The following is a 19,379-nucleotide window of genomic DNA, read 5'->3' on the forward strand; positions in this document are numbered from 1 at the left end:
GGGGGGGGGGGGGGGGGGGGGGGGGGGGGGGGGGGGGGGGGGGGGGGGGGGGGGGGGGGGGGGGGGGGGGGGGGGGGGGGGGGGGGGGGGGGGGGGGGGGGGGGGGGGGGGGGGGGGGGGGGGGGGGGGGGGGGGACTTTAGCTTTAATTTTACTTTTTCAATGGCAAATGTGCGCACACACAAATTTTATGAGATAACTGTATCTATTGTTTAATCTTACTTTTAGGGATACATTCGTGATTCTGCATTTGATCCACGTCGTTGGGTGGCACCAGGACATTGTACTCTTCGTCCTGTTCCCTGTAAATGTGGAGTGGATACAGCAGAGGTTCCTTTGGATGACAAGTTCTGCTCTGAAGATCCAAAAGTTGTTTTGGGTAAGTGCTGTGATAAGGGTCATAGGTGGTTGGTTTCAAAAACTATAGCCGACTGTGCTGAAGCCCTTATAGGCGCCTATTATGTTGATGGTGGAATCATTGCTGCACTTCATGTGATTAAGTGGCTTGGAATTGATGCTGATCTTGACGTAGCATTAGTTGTTGATGCAATTGCTTCTGCATCTTTGAGATCCTGCAATTTGAAAGATACTGAGATCGCAACCTTAGAGTCGAAAATTGGATATGAATTTGCTGTCAAAGGATTATTGCTGGAGGCTATAACACACACATCTGATCAAGGACTTGGTGTTAATTACTGTTACCAGGTAGTCAAGGAAACTCACTGTTTTCTCTTATAATTGATTGTAGTTACTCTCTCTACCCGAAGCCCTCTCTTTCTTTTTTATATGAACCACCGAACTTTCATCGAGAAAAAATGAAGAATACACGAGCCTACAAAAAGAAGAGCCCACAAAAAATGAAGGCAACTGCAAAAGTGACCTCCAATCTAACAAAATAAAACCTAACTGATAATTACAAAAAAAAAGAGTAAATTTGCTAACCTCCAAAAGGACACGTTGAATCTAATCTTGTACCACACCTTGTTAGGAATCACGACTCTCCACAATAGTATGATATTGTCCACTTTGAGCATAAGCTCTCATGGCTTTGCTTTGGGCTTCCCCAAAAGGCCTCATACCAATGGAGATAATATTCCCCACTTATAAACCCATGATCTTCCACTAAATTAACCAACGTGGGAAAACTCCCAATAATCCTCAACACACCTTACTCAGAGGCCTCTCAAACCCTTACAAATTTTATTGTTTCTTTCTCTCCAAAGCCTCCAAGCAATGACACACCCCAGTTTGTCAAAAACCCTTTTTATCACGAAAAATGAGGATGGAGAATGAACTCCGTAATTATCACCACAGCTTATGTGCCTTGCCAAACCAAAACCAAACCAGACTTCTCAAAAAACTGACTCCAAACTTAATATGCACAATCACAAGCCCAAAGCATATGATCCAAGTCCTCCGCTTCCCTCCGGCTAATGAAAAACACATTGGCACCATCAAGTTGGGTACCTTTCTCGAGACCCTATCACCATAGTGTTAATTCCCCTCATCCCTTTTTGGTGATTGTGTATCTAGTGGCTTGATTCCAGCAAGGGGTATGGTTTTCAGTCCAAAGACATAAAGCAAACTCTTTTTATGATTTAGGGAGCATAAAAGTGAAGATGTTGCTAATTGTAACCAATTTCATAGTTGATTTAAGGCTTTCTTTCTCCTTTATGTTATATATTCCTCCAAAAAATCAAAGATTAGAAGCAATTACATGTCGAAAGAATGATGATGTAGGAATGTGAGAACTCCACCTGATTTCTCTTTCTTTCTTTACTCAGAGGCTTGAGTTTCTTGGTGACTCAGTGTTAGACTTGCTCATTACATGGTATTATTATCAGAAGTACTCGGATATTGACCCAGGGGAGTTGACTGATTTACGTTCAGCTTCTGTTAATAATGAAACTTTTGCTCAAGTGGCTGTGAGACGGAATCTTCAGCAACATCTTCAACATTGTTCTGGGCTTCTGATTAGTCAAATTACTGAGTATGTGAAGTACTTGTCCGAGTCTCATGATGCTGGAAAGTCACTGCATGGAAATAAAGGCCCAAAGGTACTTGTCACTCAAATTTGTATTTGTACTGCAATTATTATGCCATTATTTTCCATATTTTCTTGACATGGAGTTTCATATATTATTTAAAAATTAGAAATCCATTTGTACTATGTTCTTTGTATTACACAGCTTACTTTCTCCCCGATTTCTTGGTTCTCAACTTTTCTATTATCTTTTTCTTCTACAGGTTCTTGGTGATATGGTGGAAAGTATTTCGGGTGCCATACTGATTGACACAAAGCTTAATCTTGACGAAGTATGGAAAATATATAAGCCACTATTAACTCCATTAGTGACCCCTGATAAACTTGAACTTCCACCACTCCGAGAACTAATTGAATTATGTGATTCTCTGGGGTATTTCATCAAAGATAAATGTACTAGGAAGGGAGAAATTTTTCATGCAGAACTTAGATTACAGTTGCAAGATGTCCTATTAGTAGGTGAAGGATATGAACGAACCAGAAAAGCCTCAAGAGGAGAAGCTGCTCAACGCATATTAGTTCAACTTGAGGTAAGATGTTGCCTTTTCAATAGCCAAAATTTGATTATTTCTCTTCTTTTATTTAATGAAAAGAATCAGAGCATCAGAATTTAGAATTAGATTAATAGCCCAATCTTGGGCTTTACAAGCCTTGCATTGTTTTTTTGGGTTTGTTTGGTCAACTTTTATGTAATTTTGTCTACTGCATTCACATGCTTGTATGTCGTTTATGCTCAGTATCTTTGAATCCTCGTTTACTTCTGTCTTCTACAGAGAGAGAATATTAGAATTTAGATGTTCTGTTCAGAAATGAAAGTTATCTTGATTGGAAAGGTTTTGGGGGTCGTCCACTTGAAAACCAAGTTCATATTCTGTATGGAGGGAATATGAACTTTGCATGCGTCGCTATTAGTGATGTCTCGGTGTTAGAGATTTCTGCTTTATTTGACACTGCTTGCTTGTTATGAAAAACTTTTAGGATTATGGCGTCGAACTTATATTCTCTATTCCAATTAGTTTCGAAGGTAAGAAACATTTCATCGTGGAATAACATAGACCTTAATTAAATGTTTCGTCCTCCGTCTTAGATAAGTTTTTTCTTTTCCTTCGGTGAGTGTAACGACCCAAGCCCATCACTAGCAAATATTATCCTCTTTGGGGTTTTCCTTTCAGGCTTCTCTGCAAGATTTTTAAAATGCGTCTGTTAGAGAGAGGTTTCCATAATCTTATAAAGAATGCTTCATTCTCCTCTCCAACCGATGATCTCACAGTGAGATTCAATTTCTTATAAAAACAAAAATGAAAACTTTCCCTCTCTCTCTCTTAACCCCTTGGTTCCTTTAGTGGATAGCTTAGCTTATCGCCTTTTCAGCAATCCTTTCTTATACATGAAATTTTTATTTATCTAGACCTTTATTTTCCATACTATTTGGCATTTCAACTTTTTATTTGGTATGGTACTCATTTTGGACTATTCTGATAACAGACCAGAGGAATTTCTTACTCTCGTTCTGGCTCCAAGAAGAGAAAACAAAATCCCAGTTGCGTTGGTGAGTGTCATTTTCCTGGGAGCAAAAAAGTTGGTTTTTTCTTTGGTTTCTATAATCCTTAAGATAAGTATAATGGTGGTGGTGATGGTCCCTATTTTATTTTATTTTTCGTGCAGAGGCTGCTATGGTTCTCTCATCATCTATCAACTGTTCTACAGATGCCTGTGATCCCAACTCCGAGACCCCTGGTTTGCTTCTGTTCTCATAATTTGATTTCATTGGTTGAATATATTTGAACGCCGGAGAATTTGATAACTCATAAAAAGTTTTAAGTTCACTGATTTGAACCTTGTTTAACTAGATGATATGTTGATGATTTCAACTGTTTGAATGTGTAGGGGAAAAAACAAAGAATCTTTTATTACACAAATGCTGTACATTGATTATATGTTAATTAATTGCTGGAGTTTTACTGATATGTTGTGGCTTGTACCATTCTAAGCAACGTTCCCAAAATCCTTATCTCGGATTCATGACAAGAAATGAGTTAATATCATTCATTTCTAGCTTACTTTAGGAATTCAAGTCAAGCTCCTTTTCATTGATTTATAAATTCATTTTTGCCCACGTTGCAGTTATTGGACCAATCAACTTGAAGAAAGGAGGACCACGGAGTACTTTGTTTGAACTATGCAAGAAACTGCAGTGGCCAATGCCAACTTTCAATACAGTAGAAAATAAATCAAGGTTAGTTGAATATTGGTTCTCATCTTCTCTATTCTGTTTGGATACTATTTTTTGTGTTTGCATCCACGTACACGCCCCGAGAGTCGATCGAGTAGCACCACAGTGTCGACTCCAAAATATTTCTTCTGTTGATTTACCCAGTTTATTTTTGTAATAATTCCTTGTTCTCCATACAGAGTCCTAATAGACATTGGCGAAGGCTCGGAGAGAAGAAAAGGATTTAACAGTTACTTGTCAAGTATTATTCTGCAAATACCCAATGCTGGCTGTATTGAATGTAAAGGTGATGCCCGAGCCGATAAGAAGAGCTCGCTTGACTCAGCATCTCTCGTCATGCTTGAGGAACTCCGACAACGAGGAAGAGTCGTTATTAATGACGCATGAGCCTTGTCATTAATATATGTATAGTCTGTTACATCACAGGTTTAGGTTTATCTTTAGGGCGGATATCACTAGTCCAGAGATTTAAACTTTAGGGTTGATAGTCTCACTAGTAAAGAGATTTAAACCCTTTTCATGGAAGATTTAATGTATTAGTTAATTGATATATGCTTAGGGGTTGACGAGTATAGTATTGATATAAGAGCATCAAATTACCGAGGTTATATAGGGAAATCAAACCAAAACTCCATTTTCTTGGGACTCAAAGAATTATTTGCAATTGAAGTGTAACGAGTTAGTGGAGAACAATTAGTAGGTTACTCTAAAATAAATTGAACCCAACTACTAGAGGCATTTTGTATACTTAGGTTTCAACTGCTGTCTTGTGATTGTCGTCTTTGTTGCTACCATTGTCTCACACTAGTGATTGTTGTCTTCAAAGAACGAGGACGAACCCTCTTGAACGAAGGAGAATTCCTTCGTTCCATAGGTCGTTACAAGTCTGATGGTCTTAAACAAGCTTTCAAATTTAAAACATCGATTACACTATGAAATGAAGAAACTATTAGAGGTAGTTCGTCACAATGATTTAAGACGCTTTACGCTACCAAGAGGAATGACCATGGCAAGATTGCGGTTACAATTAACCATCAGGAACAATGACGATGCCAATGGCACGCTACAACCGATGAAACAATTATTCGAATATTTATTTTTACTGTATTATTGGTGAAATAATTCTCAAACAAAACAAAGCCTACGTTACAGATGAAATGATTTGAAAAACTTCACCGCCTAACAAGTTGAAGAGAGTGCACTAATGCTCTGATCAACAAGATTCAACTGTGAAGCTTAGACTTAATTCTCAAACATGTTAACATTAGCTTAGCATGAAAATCAATATGTTGATGCAAGAGCAACTCACAGTAAGGATCGAATGAAGACCCCACTGTCCGGTATAGCAGTCTCATGCTCTGATCAATAATTCGTAGACGTTACTGTTGTTGTCGACGCTAACACGCTTCAACATTTCAAAACTTCTACGGCTCCCCAAGAATTCGATCCTTTTGAAAGCTGTATAACCAGATTCTGTTGTTTCTCTACTGCAGTAAGCTGATCGAAGTCGGTCAGCATGTCTCGAGTCAGAGTGAATTGCCATCTCTATTTCATGATCCGACATGTTCTCCTGCAACCAGAAGCATTCAGTTTCTTGTAAGAATGATTAACTCACCTCCATCCTAATCAACATGCCAAATCTTTACAGAACACAAGAAACTTATGGCATAGTAATACCTGATAAAACGTATAAATATGATCGAGAATCTGCAAACATGTGAACCCGTTGCTGTTAAAAAACGTCCTTGACGATGGACCCATCTCGAAGAAACGATCCGCTGGAAATAGTATGGTCAAGTAATGGTTTTTGAATACAATTTCAGACTTCTCACTGCAAGTGAAAGTGAAAAATGAGAAAAAAAATTCAGTTGCTGCCTGAGTTCAACATTACTCAAACTACGGGGTAACCGATCAAACGCATCGATCTCAAACCATAAAAAGTAATCTGACCTTTCACTGAGCGGACGAGTTAGGTTTGCGAATGAAGATTCTGATTCCTTGCCATCTCCTGTTGCATCAAAGAACTCTGGAGTATGATGCTCACTAACACCTTCACTACTGAAAGAGTCTGTGTAAACAGAAGCAGATGAACTTGGCTCAGATATTGACCAGCAGATTGAATCCAAAAGGCTACTCGGAGTTAACGGACGTATTGGGTTTTGAAACGTCTGTAAAAAGAAGATAACAAACTGATAAATACCATAATTCTCTTCAATCTTGATTTTCAAATTCAACTATATTGAAGGTGAAGCAGAGAAGCACAATCAAACATGAACAACAAACAAACATAGAAAGGCCCCAAATAAGATTCAAATAAGGGACAACCTGCAATCGACAAGCACGACGTTTCCTCACCCCAAGTTTAGCATTTGAAATCATCTGTTCACGTTCCGCCTGGGTTGCCTTACTTCTAAAATTTCTAGCATCTTCTGCTTGCCTATTTCTTGCCTGCAGATCATGAACAATAGCAATTAATAACCAAGTGAAAAAGAGAAGAGGACGCGTTTTAAAACTGAGGCTGATAGCGATATGTAACGGGTTAAAGCGGACAATATCTGCTAGTGGTGGGCTTGAACTATTACAAATGGTATCAGAGCCAGGCACCGGGCGATGTGTCAGCGAGGACGCTAGGCCCCCAATGGGGATGGATTGTGAGACCCCACATTGGTTGGAGAGGGAACGGAACATTTCTTATAAGGGTGTGAAAACCTTTTTTTAGTGACGCATTTTAAAACCGTGAGGCTGACAGCGATATGTTATGGACTAAAGCGGACAATATCTACTAGCGGTGGGCTTAAACTGTTGTAAATTGTATTAGAGCCAGGCACCGGATAGTGTGCCAGCAAGGACGCTAGGCCCCCAAGGGGGTGGATTGTAAGACCCCACATTGGTTGGAGAAGGGAACAAAATATTCCTTATAAAGGTGTGAAAATCTCTCCCTAGCAGATGCGTTTTAAAACCGTGAGGCTGACAACGATATGTAACGGGCTAAAGCGGACAATATGTGCTAGCGATAAGCTTGAGAAGAGGGGGGAAAAACAAGGGAATACACTAGATAACAACACTAATATAAAGATTTCCTGCTCTATGTTATGAGCAAGAGCTGGAGTTAATGTTTTCACGTTAGAAGTACGTTTTTTAGTTTTGTTATAATGTGACCTTTCCTGTTGCTTACTGGCTTTGTGTTGGGTAAATTCAGGCTATTTAAACTGAAAATTTTACTGCCATCTCGATTACTGCACGATAACGGTTCACTATTAATACTGTATCAGCATGAGACTGAGATATAAGCTAGAATAAGTGCAATCCCGAAATCCAGATAGCAAGAAACTTCATCAAAATTACTAACAATGATGTTTCCACGTTATAAAATGCTCAACAAAGGATTAAAAAGTCAAACGTACCTCCGTAGAATCTTCGGCAGAAAGATCTTCAAGTGTTGAACTAATTTGTCGAGCCAAGTCGGCAGACACGTGAATAAGTCTTTGTGTATGTTTCTCATTCACAGTTTTCAGAACCCAGAGTGGCTGAGACATTATCAGATGAATCTCAGTGAAGCTAAAACATTTAAAAGAACACACAAAGTAATCTCAAAAGATAAATCTTTTATGACAGATCCCATCGGTTGGGGAGAAGAACGAAGCATTCTTTATAAGGGTATGGAAACCTGTCCCTAGTAAATGGGTTTTAAAAACATTGAAGGGAAACCTGAAAGGGAAAGCCCAAAGAAGACACAATATCTGTTAGCAGTGGGTTTGGGCTGTTACAAATGGTATCAAAACCAGACATTGGACGATGCGCCAGCAAGAAGACTAAGCCTTGAAGGGGGGTGGACACGAGGCAGTGTGCTAACAAGGAAGCTGGGCTTCGAAGGGGATGGATTGGGGGGTCCCACCTCAACCGGAGCAAGGAACGAGTGCCAGCAAGGACGCTGGGCCCTGAATGGGGGTGGATTGTAAGATCCCACATCAGTTGGAGAGGAGAACGAAATATTATTTATAGGGGTGTGAAAACCTTTCCCTAGTAGACGCGTTTTAAAAACCTTGAAGGAAAGTCCAAAAGTGAAAGTCCAAAAAGAACAATATCTGGCTTGGGCTGTTAGATAGGGCTATTCAAGTTGTTTTATACGTATAAATACAGACATGATATAAGACAGCAAAAACTATAGCTCATATATATTTGAAAAGAAATTCCTGTCCAAGAAAAGTCCACCATTACGAAAACATAGAGAAAAAAAAAAATCAGCTTCATATGAACACACAAATGAAACACCACTTACTGTAACTAAATTGCTGGAGTGGCCAAGATATCGATGGACGGAAGTCCTTTCACAAACCACGTGACTCGTGCTGCAACCAGCAAACCATTGATCGACAAGCGAGGCACCGACTCCCTTAGCTGCCTCGATAACCTACAAAAATTTGAGAATCAATCATCCCCTTAGCAGCCTCGATAGCCTGCAAACTACCAGATACTAGCAGCTTCACGGTCATGAAGTTCCATATTACTTATGTAGTCTAACATTAGCATACACCAATAGTCACCTCCTTAGTGTTCATCAGTTAGAGCTATAAAACTACGGAGTTTATAATAAGATTACCTTTTGTCGCAGCTCTGATGAAATGTCGGTATCAATATACACGGATTGACCCGAGAGATTAGAGTCCTTTTTTCTGTCACGATCTCGCTTAGAGAATGGTAAATGAGATTCTCCTCTCATATCATTTTGCTCAACTCCATGAATGCCCACTGGAAGGCAGGAATTTCCATCACCATTGGACCCTACTAGTTGGTTCAGTTCATCCATTCGTCCACTATTTTCTCCGAGACTCTTGATATTATAAAGCGACTCGCTCAGTCTTACTGTAAAAGATGATCACAGTCATACATCTGACACAAATGCTTATAGTAAAACTAGTAACTCCTCGAGAGGAAGTACAAAGTTTAGGGGTATTTTTATTAATTTAGCCTATAAAGAAAAGTAAGATTGTAATTAGTATTTATGTCGGTGATTATATGCCCCATGTATGCCCCCCTCATCCCGAACATAGCCATGATACATGAGAACGAAACTTAAACGAAAAATATCATAACCAGTTAGCACTCAAAGCTTCTTCTTACCATTTCTCCGTACACTATCTACAAACCAGCCAAGAGAGACAACAAATAGCCCATTTCTTGATCCATGCTTAAAGGCGTGCTCGAATTTGCGTCCACCTAAGCTGTGGTATCTGTCAAGGTGTTCATTCATACCAACATTGGCTTTCAATACTCGACCGATTAACGATAAAATAATCACTTAGGCTATGAAATTTCTACCACTCCGAAGAAATTATAGAACCTACGAGTGTAAAAAGATTGACCCAATACATTTTTTTTCATAAGAAGCAATTCCTTAAGAAAATGGACAAAAAAGGACCCGCATATTCAAGTCCAATCCATGCGTATATTTTTGTAACCGCCTAAGCCCACCGCTAGCAAATATTGTCCGCTTCAGCCTGTTACGTATCGCTATCAGCCTCACGATTTTAAAACGCGTTTGCTAGGGAGAGGTTTCCACACCCTTATAAGGAATGCTTCGTTCCCCTCTCCAACCGAAGTAGGATCTTACAATTTTCTCTTTCTAACCATACAATTACTAGTACGCCAACTATGATTCCCAATACAGTAGTCAAATCGCCATCTCATAGTACCACCATTAATCAATACCTCACTAAGTTTTAAGAATATGCATATCTTTTCTTATTAACCCTATCAACAAAATCTGGTAATTCAGTACAAAACAAGTAGGGATGCAGGTCATAAAAGTTTTACCAAAGGGGTTTGAATGCCCAACCAATATCATATTAAAAAAAAGAAACAAAGTTAAGTATACCCAAGATAAGCTAAAGGATATTTGAACCACCAAATGAGTGCATTGTGGATGCAAATTGGGGCTGTATTGTCCACCTAATCTCTCTGTAGCTTCCTTAACTTGTTTCCTTGCTTCTGCCAAAAACAAGAAGCAAATTATCGATAATTGCAGCAAAACTTATTCAAAGATGAACAAATCATCATTATAGACATCTTAAACAGATATCTCAACAACATTCTTTATTTAGAAACTATCAATATTTGGAATAATTGGTTAAACAAGCTGAAAACCATTAGAATTTTTGTAACAGTAGAAGCCCACCGCTAGCCGATATTGTCCTTTTTGGGCTTTCCCTTTCGGGCTTCCCCTCAAGGTTTTTAAAATGCGTCTGCTAGGTAAAAGTTTCCACACTATTATAGAGGGTGTTTCCTCCCCAACCGAAGTGAGATCTCACAATCCACCCCCCTCAGGGCCCAACGTCCTCGCTGGCACTCATTCATTGCTCCAATCAACGTGGGACCCCCACTAAATCCACCCCCTTTAGGGCCCACCGTCTTTGTTGGCACACCACCTCATGTCTACCCCCTTCGGGGAACAACCTCCCCACCAAATCCACCCCCTTCAGGGCCCAGCATCCTTGCTGGCACACCACCTCGTGTCTACCCCTTCGAGGAACAGCCTCCTCACTGGCACATCACCCGGTGTCTTGACTCTAATGCCATTTGTAATAGCCTAAGCCCACCACTAGCAGATATTGTCCTCTTTAAGCTTTCCCGTTCGAGCTTCTCCTCAAGGTTTTCAAATGTGTCTGCTAGGGAGAGGTTTTCATCTTACAAGCTCCACAACCGAGACGAATTGAAGAAGCAGAAGAAAAGATTCACAAGTAAACTCAAAATACACATGAACAATGATGATCACAAAGAATAAGAACATTGAAGAAAAGATTTATAGCATATAACCAACCTTTAGATAAACCAGTAACGCAAATTACGAGTCCAGTAAAGGGACCAGTTAATGAAGCTTTCACCGATTCAGACCTTGAAGACGATGAAGCAAGAGACATGGAGTCAAGCTGTTGCAAACCTCCCAATGACGATAGCGGCGATGAGAATCCAAAAAGCAGCCGCGAACAACCTTTACTGCTAACCACATCGACCGTACCACCTCCCATAACCACCACCAACGCCAATTACCTTACTGCAAAACCTCAAAACAGGACAGATTTAGAAAAGTTAAACCCTAGAACGACAAAAAGAGCACAAAAAACGACTAAGAATCGAAATGATGGAATATACTCATTGCATAAAACTGAACACCGTGGCGATTCCGAGAAAGGAGATCGAAGAACAGGCAAAAGGAAGGGAAAATGTGTAATTTAATCAAAGGCGGGAAGGAATTTTGAAACATTACAGAGCGTAATCCGTAACGAGGAGGCAGAAATGACATGAAAAGAAGATTTCGGAAGATTATTTGACCGAATCAGAAGAAATAATCTCAGAAATGGAAAAGGGAAAAGGGAAAATTGGATTGGGAAGAACAAATCGAAGAGAAAAGCAAAATAGGGATTGAAAAGGAAGAACAAATGGAATTAAAAACAAAATGGGGGATTCTTGAGAGTAATCCAAGCTTCTCCTTTACACGCGAAACCCAACTTTTGTGAAGTAAAGTGCAGAGCTTTGAGAGTGGAGCATTCAACTCCGGCTTTACTGCTACACTTCTTCCTGCTCTTCAAAGTTTCAACCTTCGAGGTTAATAAATAATATTACAATTTTTATCTATTTAATTTTCTTTTTTCTTAATGTCTAACAAAATATATAAGCTTTGAAAATATTAAATAAATACTTATATATTAAATTAGAAAAAAAAATCTATTTTAGAATATAGTTTTTATTTAATTTTTAATTTTCAAATTTGAATTAATACAACTACTTTTTTTTCCTTACTTAGAAAAGAAAGTAGTTATAACTTTCTAATAAAGAGTCTAAATTGTTAATTAATATAATTATTTGTTTGAAATTTTAATTTGGTTTTATTTTTTAAAACTTCAAATTTAATGTGTTAATTTTTAATTTTTATAATTATATTTTATTGTCTTTAAAATTTAATCCATCCATCAACAAGATATAATTCAAGTACCCATGAGTAAAAAAAAATGTCGAATTTAATGACATTTAGGAAATAGCTTGATAATCATTACATTGTTCAAAACTCGAGTTAATTCTAAAATCTCACAAAACAGGACAGATTTTAACCAAAACTATTTAAAAAATTCTGAAAATTCTTTTAAAGAACGTAAATTGCTTTGAACGAAACATCCGATTAGGGTTTCATTCAAAAGGGATGATTGAAATACTACGGTACATTTTCTCTGAATTTTTTTTTTGAGTTGGTTCGGTTGGTGACGTAACTCGAATAGAGTTCATAACCCTACTCAACCTTCTATTTTCAAGTTCGTTTAAAAATAAAAAAACAAAAATCATACTTATCTAAAACACAATTACATGTTATATTAATAACTAAAATCTCATAAAATTCAAGAATCAATTTACATTAATAAACTAAAATCTCATAAAATTCAAATATCAGTTTACACTAATAACTAAAATCTCATAAAATTCAAACATAAATTATTTTAGAGTTAGCTTAATTGGTAAAATTGATCTGACAAAAAAATATGAACTCGGTAAACTGACTCAAATTTTCAATTTTTAAAAAATTCAACTCAATCCAAACTATAAAAAAAAAACCTAAGTATGGAGTAGTTCGAATTAGCTGAGTTCTTGGGTCATACGAACACCCCTATCATTCAAAATAAATAAGACATTTGATCTTACAATTTATATTGCATTTAATACAATATAAAGTTAGAGTAAAATGTGCCTTAAAATTTGAGAAAGGTGGATGAAGAGTGTGGTATGGTCCCAACTCTTCCCTTAAACATTGCTTCTAAATTGGATCGTGTAATGTGATGTATGCTAAATGGGAACACATACACAAAATGATGATATCTTTCCTTACTTTCAAGCATTAAATTAAAATAATGGCTGAACTTTAACTATTTTTTTTTAAAAAAAAGGGTCGTCATCGAGTGAAAATGAAGTTAAAAAAGATAACGACATGCACAAATAACTTTATTGCAAGAAAAGAAAAGAAAACTGTAATTATTAATTAATTTAGATGGATTGGATTGAAGTCCAAACTCTAATTAATTTTCGAAAAATATCTGAACTAACACCTAACCCACCCCAAGTAAAAGCCCTTTTTTTTTTTTCACCTAATTTGAGTTTGTATTACAAACGAAAGCTAATTCTAAAACGTTCATAAATGGTTAACAATAATATAACAAAGAATGGTGTGGCATTTACTTGGAACGGAGAACATCCGCCAAACAACGTAGACACTATTCCAAGTCGGTACCACACCAATTATAAATCTCAATTTTCATCTTATATTCTAAAGGATTTCTACTAAGGCTAGTTCTGAATCATTTATAAAAAAGATCAACAGTAGTATAGCAAAATTTGAAAGATCATAGGTATTTTTTAAACAAAGGACAAAGTTCGGGAGTGCTTTTTGAAATTTAGCCTAAAATTTAAATCACTCTAGCAGCAAATGACCAATTGATTTAAGTTGTCCTAGACTTGGAGGCTCAGGAAGAAACAGATAAGAGTAGGGCATCAATCCCCGGCCACTCTCAAAGAACCTGTACCTCTTCCAGGGTGAAGAAAAATATTTTGATGTGTTTTTATTTGACTAGCCAGAGAGGGGTATACATGTAGAATTAGTTAGACTGCTATCGGAAACACTGTAGCTGACAACCTTTTAGTTTAGCTTAGACCTAGAAAGTGTCAACTAAAGAAGCCTTATCTAGTAATTGCAATTGAAAAGAAAGTGGTGTGCGGCCATTTTTGGGTATGTCAGTAGGCCCGGTCGTCACCAAGTTAGTGAAAGAAACAGGAAAGGGAAAAAGTTGGTTAAAGATCAATAGAGGCCAGAGGGTCAACGAAACTATCAATCTCCAAGCAGATAAAAAAGCACCAGCTGATGAACACTAAGTTGGCCAAATGGATAAAGTGTAACGCCCGAAACCCACCACTAGTCGATATTGTTCTCTTTAGACTTTCCCTCAAGGTTACCCACCACTAGCCGATATTGTTCTCTTTGGACTTTCCCTCAAGGTTTTTAAAACACGTTTGCTAAAGAGAGGTTTCCACACCCTTATGAGCAATGCTTCATTCTCCTCCCCAACCAATGTGGGATCTGAGAGGGAAACTGGAAAGGAAAAGTCCAAAGAAGACAATATTTATTAGCGATAAGCTTAAGTTGTTACATAAAGTTTCATCTAGTTAAACGACCTATCAGGTTGGTGTCTCTATTTTGGTACTTCCAAGGAATTTCTTGACTTAAAAACGTTTTTAACTAGGAAAAAATAGTTTTAAAAAAAAAAACATCATCAACAAGGAAGTCATTGCAGTTTCGTAACACCATGTAATAGAGCAATGAAAATGAGGAGAGGACATCTACCTTTCAACCGAGGGGTAATTGAACTTCAAATATTTTGCTCGTGGCAATCATTGAAGAAGCATGATCTTCAAGTGCATGTCTCTCTCATGGTTCTCCTGTTTGAATCACCCATTAAATAAGGATCAGAACACAAATTTAAATTGAAAAAGAGGTACAATTGCTTCATATGTAAGTCAGGCTTTAAGGAAAGCACTACTATTTTCAACGGTAGCAATCAGGATAGGGTGATAACCGTGATAAACCTCACCAAAAAGCTTTATGGAAAAGAAACAGTCTTCAAGATCATCCATGTGCTTTTCAACAAGTTTCCTGTGAATATCTAATTTGGGTCTGTGAATAAGCAAGCAAAAGTTCTAAATAATACATGTCCCAAACCATCTTCAACTGAAATAATTAACGTCTTGACATTGTAATATGTAAAATTGAAATAAATTAATTCTTCATATATATTTGAGGGTGGGGAGGTTTGTCAACGAGCGAAAGAAATTACACGAGCCCTAGGGGGAAATGGAAAAAGATAACCAACAGAGACACGGAATAAAGCTTATTAAATTTGTAACAGGGCATGAGCCCACTTCGGCAGAAATGCAAGATGAGGACGTAAACTTTGGTGCCACTTAGTATAAACACAACTTGCACTAATCACGTTATTCTTGTGAAGTAGAAACTTTTCCGACCACATTGCATTTCTTTTGCGTCCAAAATTGAAATTTTTGACACAAAGAATCGATCTCTTGCTCCTTTTTCTCGTATATGAAGAAAACTGTGAAGGCGAATAGAACAACTGCAATATTATGACAAATATACTTCAGCTTTCTAGATGGTACGTGCAAATAAAAAACTTTCATCCGTAGAACTCCAAAGTACTAAAATCAAAGTGAATGGGAAGTTACGTCTCTAAAATAAATGATTTTCCTCAAAACATATGTATGAACTTCTGTGATCCAAATAATTCTTTTAAGAAAATAAAGACAAAAAGAAAATTGAAAAAATTCAAAGAAGGCATTAGGAACAATGATAAGAACATAATGAATAAGGAAAATTTATATGTCGAGACAAATTATCTTTGGTATCAACCTACAATTCCAGATGATTGAGATTGCTAGAGTTCATGATACAATGGGGGAGGAGGAGAGAGGGAGAGAGAGGAACCTGTCTTATATAAAGTTTGAAGAGAAACCAGTCCAATAAAGCTAAGAGCCAACAGTGCTACAGAAACCTGTTAATTGATGAAAACAACATCTAAGTTGATCAAACACGATTCTAAATTTACAGTATATGAATATCTCGTACTTTGATTTTTCGAATACCCATTACTTTTGTTTTCTACATTAACCAATTTAGGTTGTTAAAATCAGACATTGCATCCATGTCTCAGATTGTAACCAAAAAACAAAAAAAAGAGATTTATATTGCCCTTTACTTAATAACACTAACATTAATTTGGGGGGCCAGGGAGAAAGAGGTGGATCATTCCAAGATGGAGGATTGTGGAGGTGAATCCTTCTTCATCAATGATCAATGATAAACCAAAGGGTAAGGTATTTGTTTTAGAGAATAGGGACCATTTATTAAAAATAAAAATAAAAAATAAAAAATAATCCTTAATGTCCATGGGAAACATTGCATCAGAATGAGATGTATGAAAATAATATTACCGGAAATTAAATATGACTAAGTTTGGCTGCTATCCGATTAGTATGGGAATAATGATGTTTACCGTTTATTTATGAAATTATTCCCAATTTTTTTTGTATAATTTTGATATATTAATTAATGAACTAATCAAAATTATCCAACAAACAGATAAAAAATGATTGATTATAATTATTGACAAAGGATTTTACTAAATTAATTTAACCAATTTTAATTAAGTAAATTAAGATGTTAACAAATAATTGCAGCAAAGTGATAGCATTCATTTAATAAATTTTTGTATCAGAAAAATGATCATGTATTTTGATAAATTATTATTAATTTATTCTAACTAAATAATTAATTATATTAACTTGAGCATCCACATCCACATCAATCAATTAACTAATTGCTCAACATAAAAGCTAAATATAAAAATGTTTAAAAGAAGATAAAAAAGACCCAAGGCAAAGAGAAAACCCATACTTTTGTATGGGTCTAGACTACTCTTATGTATGGGTGTAAATGATGCCCAGAAATAGATTATCTCCATGGCCAACTCCATAAACCTTGTATCAAACAAGGGAATCACAAATCCTTACCCATTTCTATCCTCTAATACCTTGTATACCAAACGGCCCATCAAGGCAAGAGTATCCATCCTCTCCCCTTTCTCTTTATGCTTGTAGTTGGTTCTTAAGCATTTTATAGACAAATTAAAGGTGGAAGGCAGGATTTAGGGCTTCAATGGAAAATCCAGGAAGTTCGCGTTACCCCACTATCATTTACAGCAGTGATAATGAGAAATGTTGCGGGTACAGAGTTGGAGAAAGTTACTCTTTGCTTAGTTTCAGTTCCAACCATAAATGGGCTAAAACCAGCCATTCTTGGTATGAATATTTGCAAAATTCAACCTAGTTGGTTTACATGAAAAATCCCAGCAGGCTCCTTTAGATGCCCTTAAGACTGCTCTACATGGAGGTGCAAAACCTAGATGGTTTGAGTCGGATTTTAGGTACGCAGTTGGTTCTTTCTTCGCATCTCTCATTTCTAATATGCTCTTGAAAATTGAAAGGGAAAACAAGTAACAGTGCTAGATAGAGGGTAGAACGGAACCTGGGATCTATGTTTTAAGAGGATTGAATAGGTGAACTGGATGGATTCTCAACAGGACGAGTGGGTTGACTTTATCATGTAAACTTGACGAAGCAGGTTCCTAATCAAAATTATGATCATGCCTTTTGGATGTTGTACAGTTCAGGGAGTTAGCCTTGCAAAGCTGCATTCTCCACCCTAAGTCGATCATACTTAAGCTTAAATGGAAAGTTGGAATACCCCAACAGAATCAAATTCTTTCACCTGGTCCTTCGTTTACCAAAGCCTGGAACACTCCAGACACGTTGCAGACAAAGAACCTCCTTTTTATCCTTGGGTAATTTTAACTGTTTAAGGGATGGGGAGACCAATGACCATCCATTCTTGCTTTGTGGTTTCACCACCAAGAGTTTGAATGTTATTTTAGCATCTTTGGTACGGCCTGGTGCTGTCCTAGTGTTGTCTCCTTGCTTCTCCATAAAATTCTATCTTGCTAGAGGAGGCTGTCACAGAAGCACAGCTTTGCTGCTTTGGATCAAAAGAAACAATATAACCTTTAAAGAGTTATGCAGGTTTCTTTCCAATTTTTATTTTTTTGGAGCTTGTATCATTTAAAGCCTCTACTGGGAGCGCCTTATGCTAAAAGCTTTTTAAGTTCCCGGGAGCGCTTTATGCTGAAAGCTTTTTAAGTTCCCTACTTTCTTGATCGGCTTATATTTGGGGTGCTTTTATACCCCTTCTCTTCTGGGGGGATCTTATCTCCCGTCCTTTTTGTATTGTCTTTACCTTATAACGATCTCTCCTTTTTTTTAGAAAGAAATATGGTGCCATTAAAAAGAGAGAGAAAAAAGAATAATCAATTAATTGCAATGCCGACCACAGGGATGCAAAACTCGATTTTGTATAGCATCAACTGAGGCATGGAAAGGTCCATCCATGTAATATGCAAGGGAAACTTGTACTCTCACATCTCTATCTTTTCATAGCAAGGGCATTGCATGAAAGTAGGCCAAAAATTTGTTTATGAAATAACGAAAAAACATTAAAAAAAAATAAATAAATAAAATAAAATAAAAGAACAAAGAACAAAGATGGTTACCTTAAGCAAGCGCACCCAATCATTCCCTCTGGAAAGAGATTTAAAATTTCTAACGAAAGAATTCCAAAATGATGCTATATTGATGACAATGCTTCGTGACCTCTCTTCTGACAAGGAAAAACATGAAGAGGAAATTTTCTCAACTTGATATCCAAACCTGCACGAAGATCATTACAATTAGAAATTGAAATTTGATGCTACGATTTCTAATTTGATTGCACAGGCCATCCATCTACACCACGATACTAGGTCCCATTTTATTCCAATATCTGTCATAAATGTAACTGCAATTTACAGCATGTCTAGGAGAGTAGGCAGACGTACATTTTTTCTGGTAAAATCCCATGAATAAACAGAAATATGAATGCCACCAAGAGAAGCTTCGACAGTGCAGTGATCATGGTACACTCAGGAGCAATGAAGTTATAATAAATAGCCATCAAAACTAGCAATGCTATCAATGTCTTCCTTTTATCCTTCCAGAGTAAAATGTCAGCAGCTGCCAAAAGTAGCACAGCAGCAATGATTATTGGTTCATCAATATTTTGATACATACAAGTCCAGTTCACAAATAGGAATGAGATTAAAAATCAGTGTGAAGTATGAGAACAAGAGAAATAAAATCAGATTCTTTTGAATCAGAATTCGATTCCTAAAATGTTTTATTAAACTTATCTAAAACCAATATCCAATTCACATCCTAAATGTTAATTCATCCAGAAGTGAAATAAAAACCCATATTACTACTTGTGTTCATTAAATTTACCTAGAATCAATATCCAATTCTCATTCTCTTCGTTTAATAAATTCTAGGATGTGATCAAATACATTGTTAAAAAAATGGTTGAAGATTTCTTAGCAATGTAAGGTTTCTTTTTTTTTTTTTTTTTTTTTTT

The 19,379-nt window shown here is 37.0% G+C and overlaps 3 protein-coding genes across 10 annotated transcripts in view; 1 reads left to right on the forward strand and 2 right to left on the reverse strand.

The window, feature by feature from the left end:
• Positions 1–4,923, forward strand: part of LOC111450768 (endoribonuclease Dicer homolog 3a) — a 19,407-nt gene extending 14,484 nt beyond the window's left edge. For 2 of the 3 annotated variants that reach the window (XM_023091050.1, XM_023091052.1), the window contains 7 exons: positions 228–704; positions 1,784–2,056; positions 2,247–2,573; positions 3,529–3,592; positions 3,709–3,780; positions 4,168–4,279; positions 4,456–4,923. In XM_023091050.1, coding sequence (XP_022946818.1) covers positions 228–704; positions 1,784–2,056; positions 2,247–2,573; positions 3,529–3,592; positions 3,709–3,780; positions 4,168–4,279; positions 4,456–4,663 — 1,533 coding nt within the window. In that variant the 3' untranslated portion in view covers positions 4,664–4,923. Of the gene's footprint in view, positions 1–227; positions 705–1,783; positions 2,057–2,246; positions 2,574–3,528; positions 3,593–3,708; positions 3,781–3,930; positions 4,091–4,167; positions 4,280–4,455 lie in introns of those variants that run through there. The other variant, XM_023091051.1, reaches the window with a different exon arrangement.
• Positions 4,924–5,350: 427 nt separating this feature from the next.
• LOC111450771 lies at positions 5,351–11,871 on the reverse strand. Of its 3 annotated transcripts, none has more exons than XM_023091058.1 (11): positions 11,426–11,871; positions 11,094–11,327; positions 10,173–10,264; positions 9,398–9,500; positions 8,877–9,139; positions 8,556–8,687; positions 7,681–7,803; positions 6,602–6,724; positions 6,227–6,444; positions 5,954–6,107; positions 5,351–5,846 (listed from the first exon to the last, which is right to left on the reverse strand). In XM_023091058.1, exons 2-11 carry the CDS (start codon positions 11,299–11,301, stop codon positions 5,628–5,630), a joined length of 1,635 nt encoding a protein of 544 aa, XP_022946826.1. In that variant the 5' UTR covers positions 11,302–11,327; positions 11,426–11,871; the 3' UTR covers positions 5,351–5,627. The 3 variants fall into 3 exon arrangements, with proteins under 3 accessions (XP_022946826.1, XP_022946827.1, XP_022946828.1); XM_023091059.1 differs by having other exon boundaries at positions 11,094–11,336; XM_023091060.1 differs by lacking the exon at positions 6,602–6,724.
• Positions 11,872–15,015: 3,144 nt separating this feature from the next.
• The window catches only part of LOC111450770 (3beta-hydroxysteroid-dehydrogenase/decarboxylase-like), an 11,348-nt gene continuing 6,984 nt past the window's right edge, over positions 15,016–19,379 (reverse strand). For all 4 annotated transcript variants that reach the window (XM_023091057.1, XM_023091054.1, XM_023091053.1 and 1 more), the window contains exons 10-13: positions 18,808–18,982; positions 18,484–18,640; positions 15,807–15,873; positions 15,016–15,438 (exon numbers count right to left, since the gene is read on the reverse strand). In XM_023091057.1, the coding sequence (XP_022946825.1) occupies positions 15,302–15,438; positions 15,807–15,873; positions 18,484–18,640; positions 18,808–18,982 (536 nt within the window). In that variant the 3' untranslated portion in view covers positions 15,016–15,301. The remainder of the gene's footprint in view (positions 15,439–15,806; positions 15,874–18,483; positions 18,641–18,807; positions 18,983–19,379) is intronic.

This window comes from Cucurbita moschata, unplaced genomic scaffold (genome assembly GCF_002738365.1).
Source record: "Cucurbita moschata cultivar Rifu unplaced genomic scaffold, Cmos_1.0 Cmo_Scf00012, whole genome shotgun sequence".
Taxonomy (NCBI): Eukaryota; Viridiplantae; Streptophyta; class Magnoliopsida; order Cucurbitales; family Cucurbitaceae; genus Cucurbita; species Cucurbita moschata.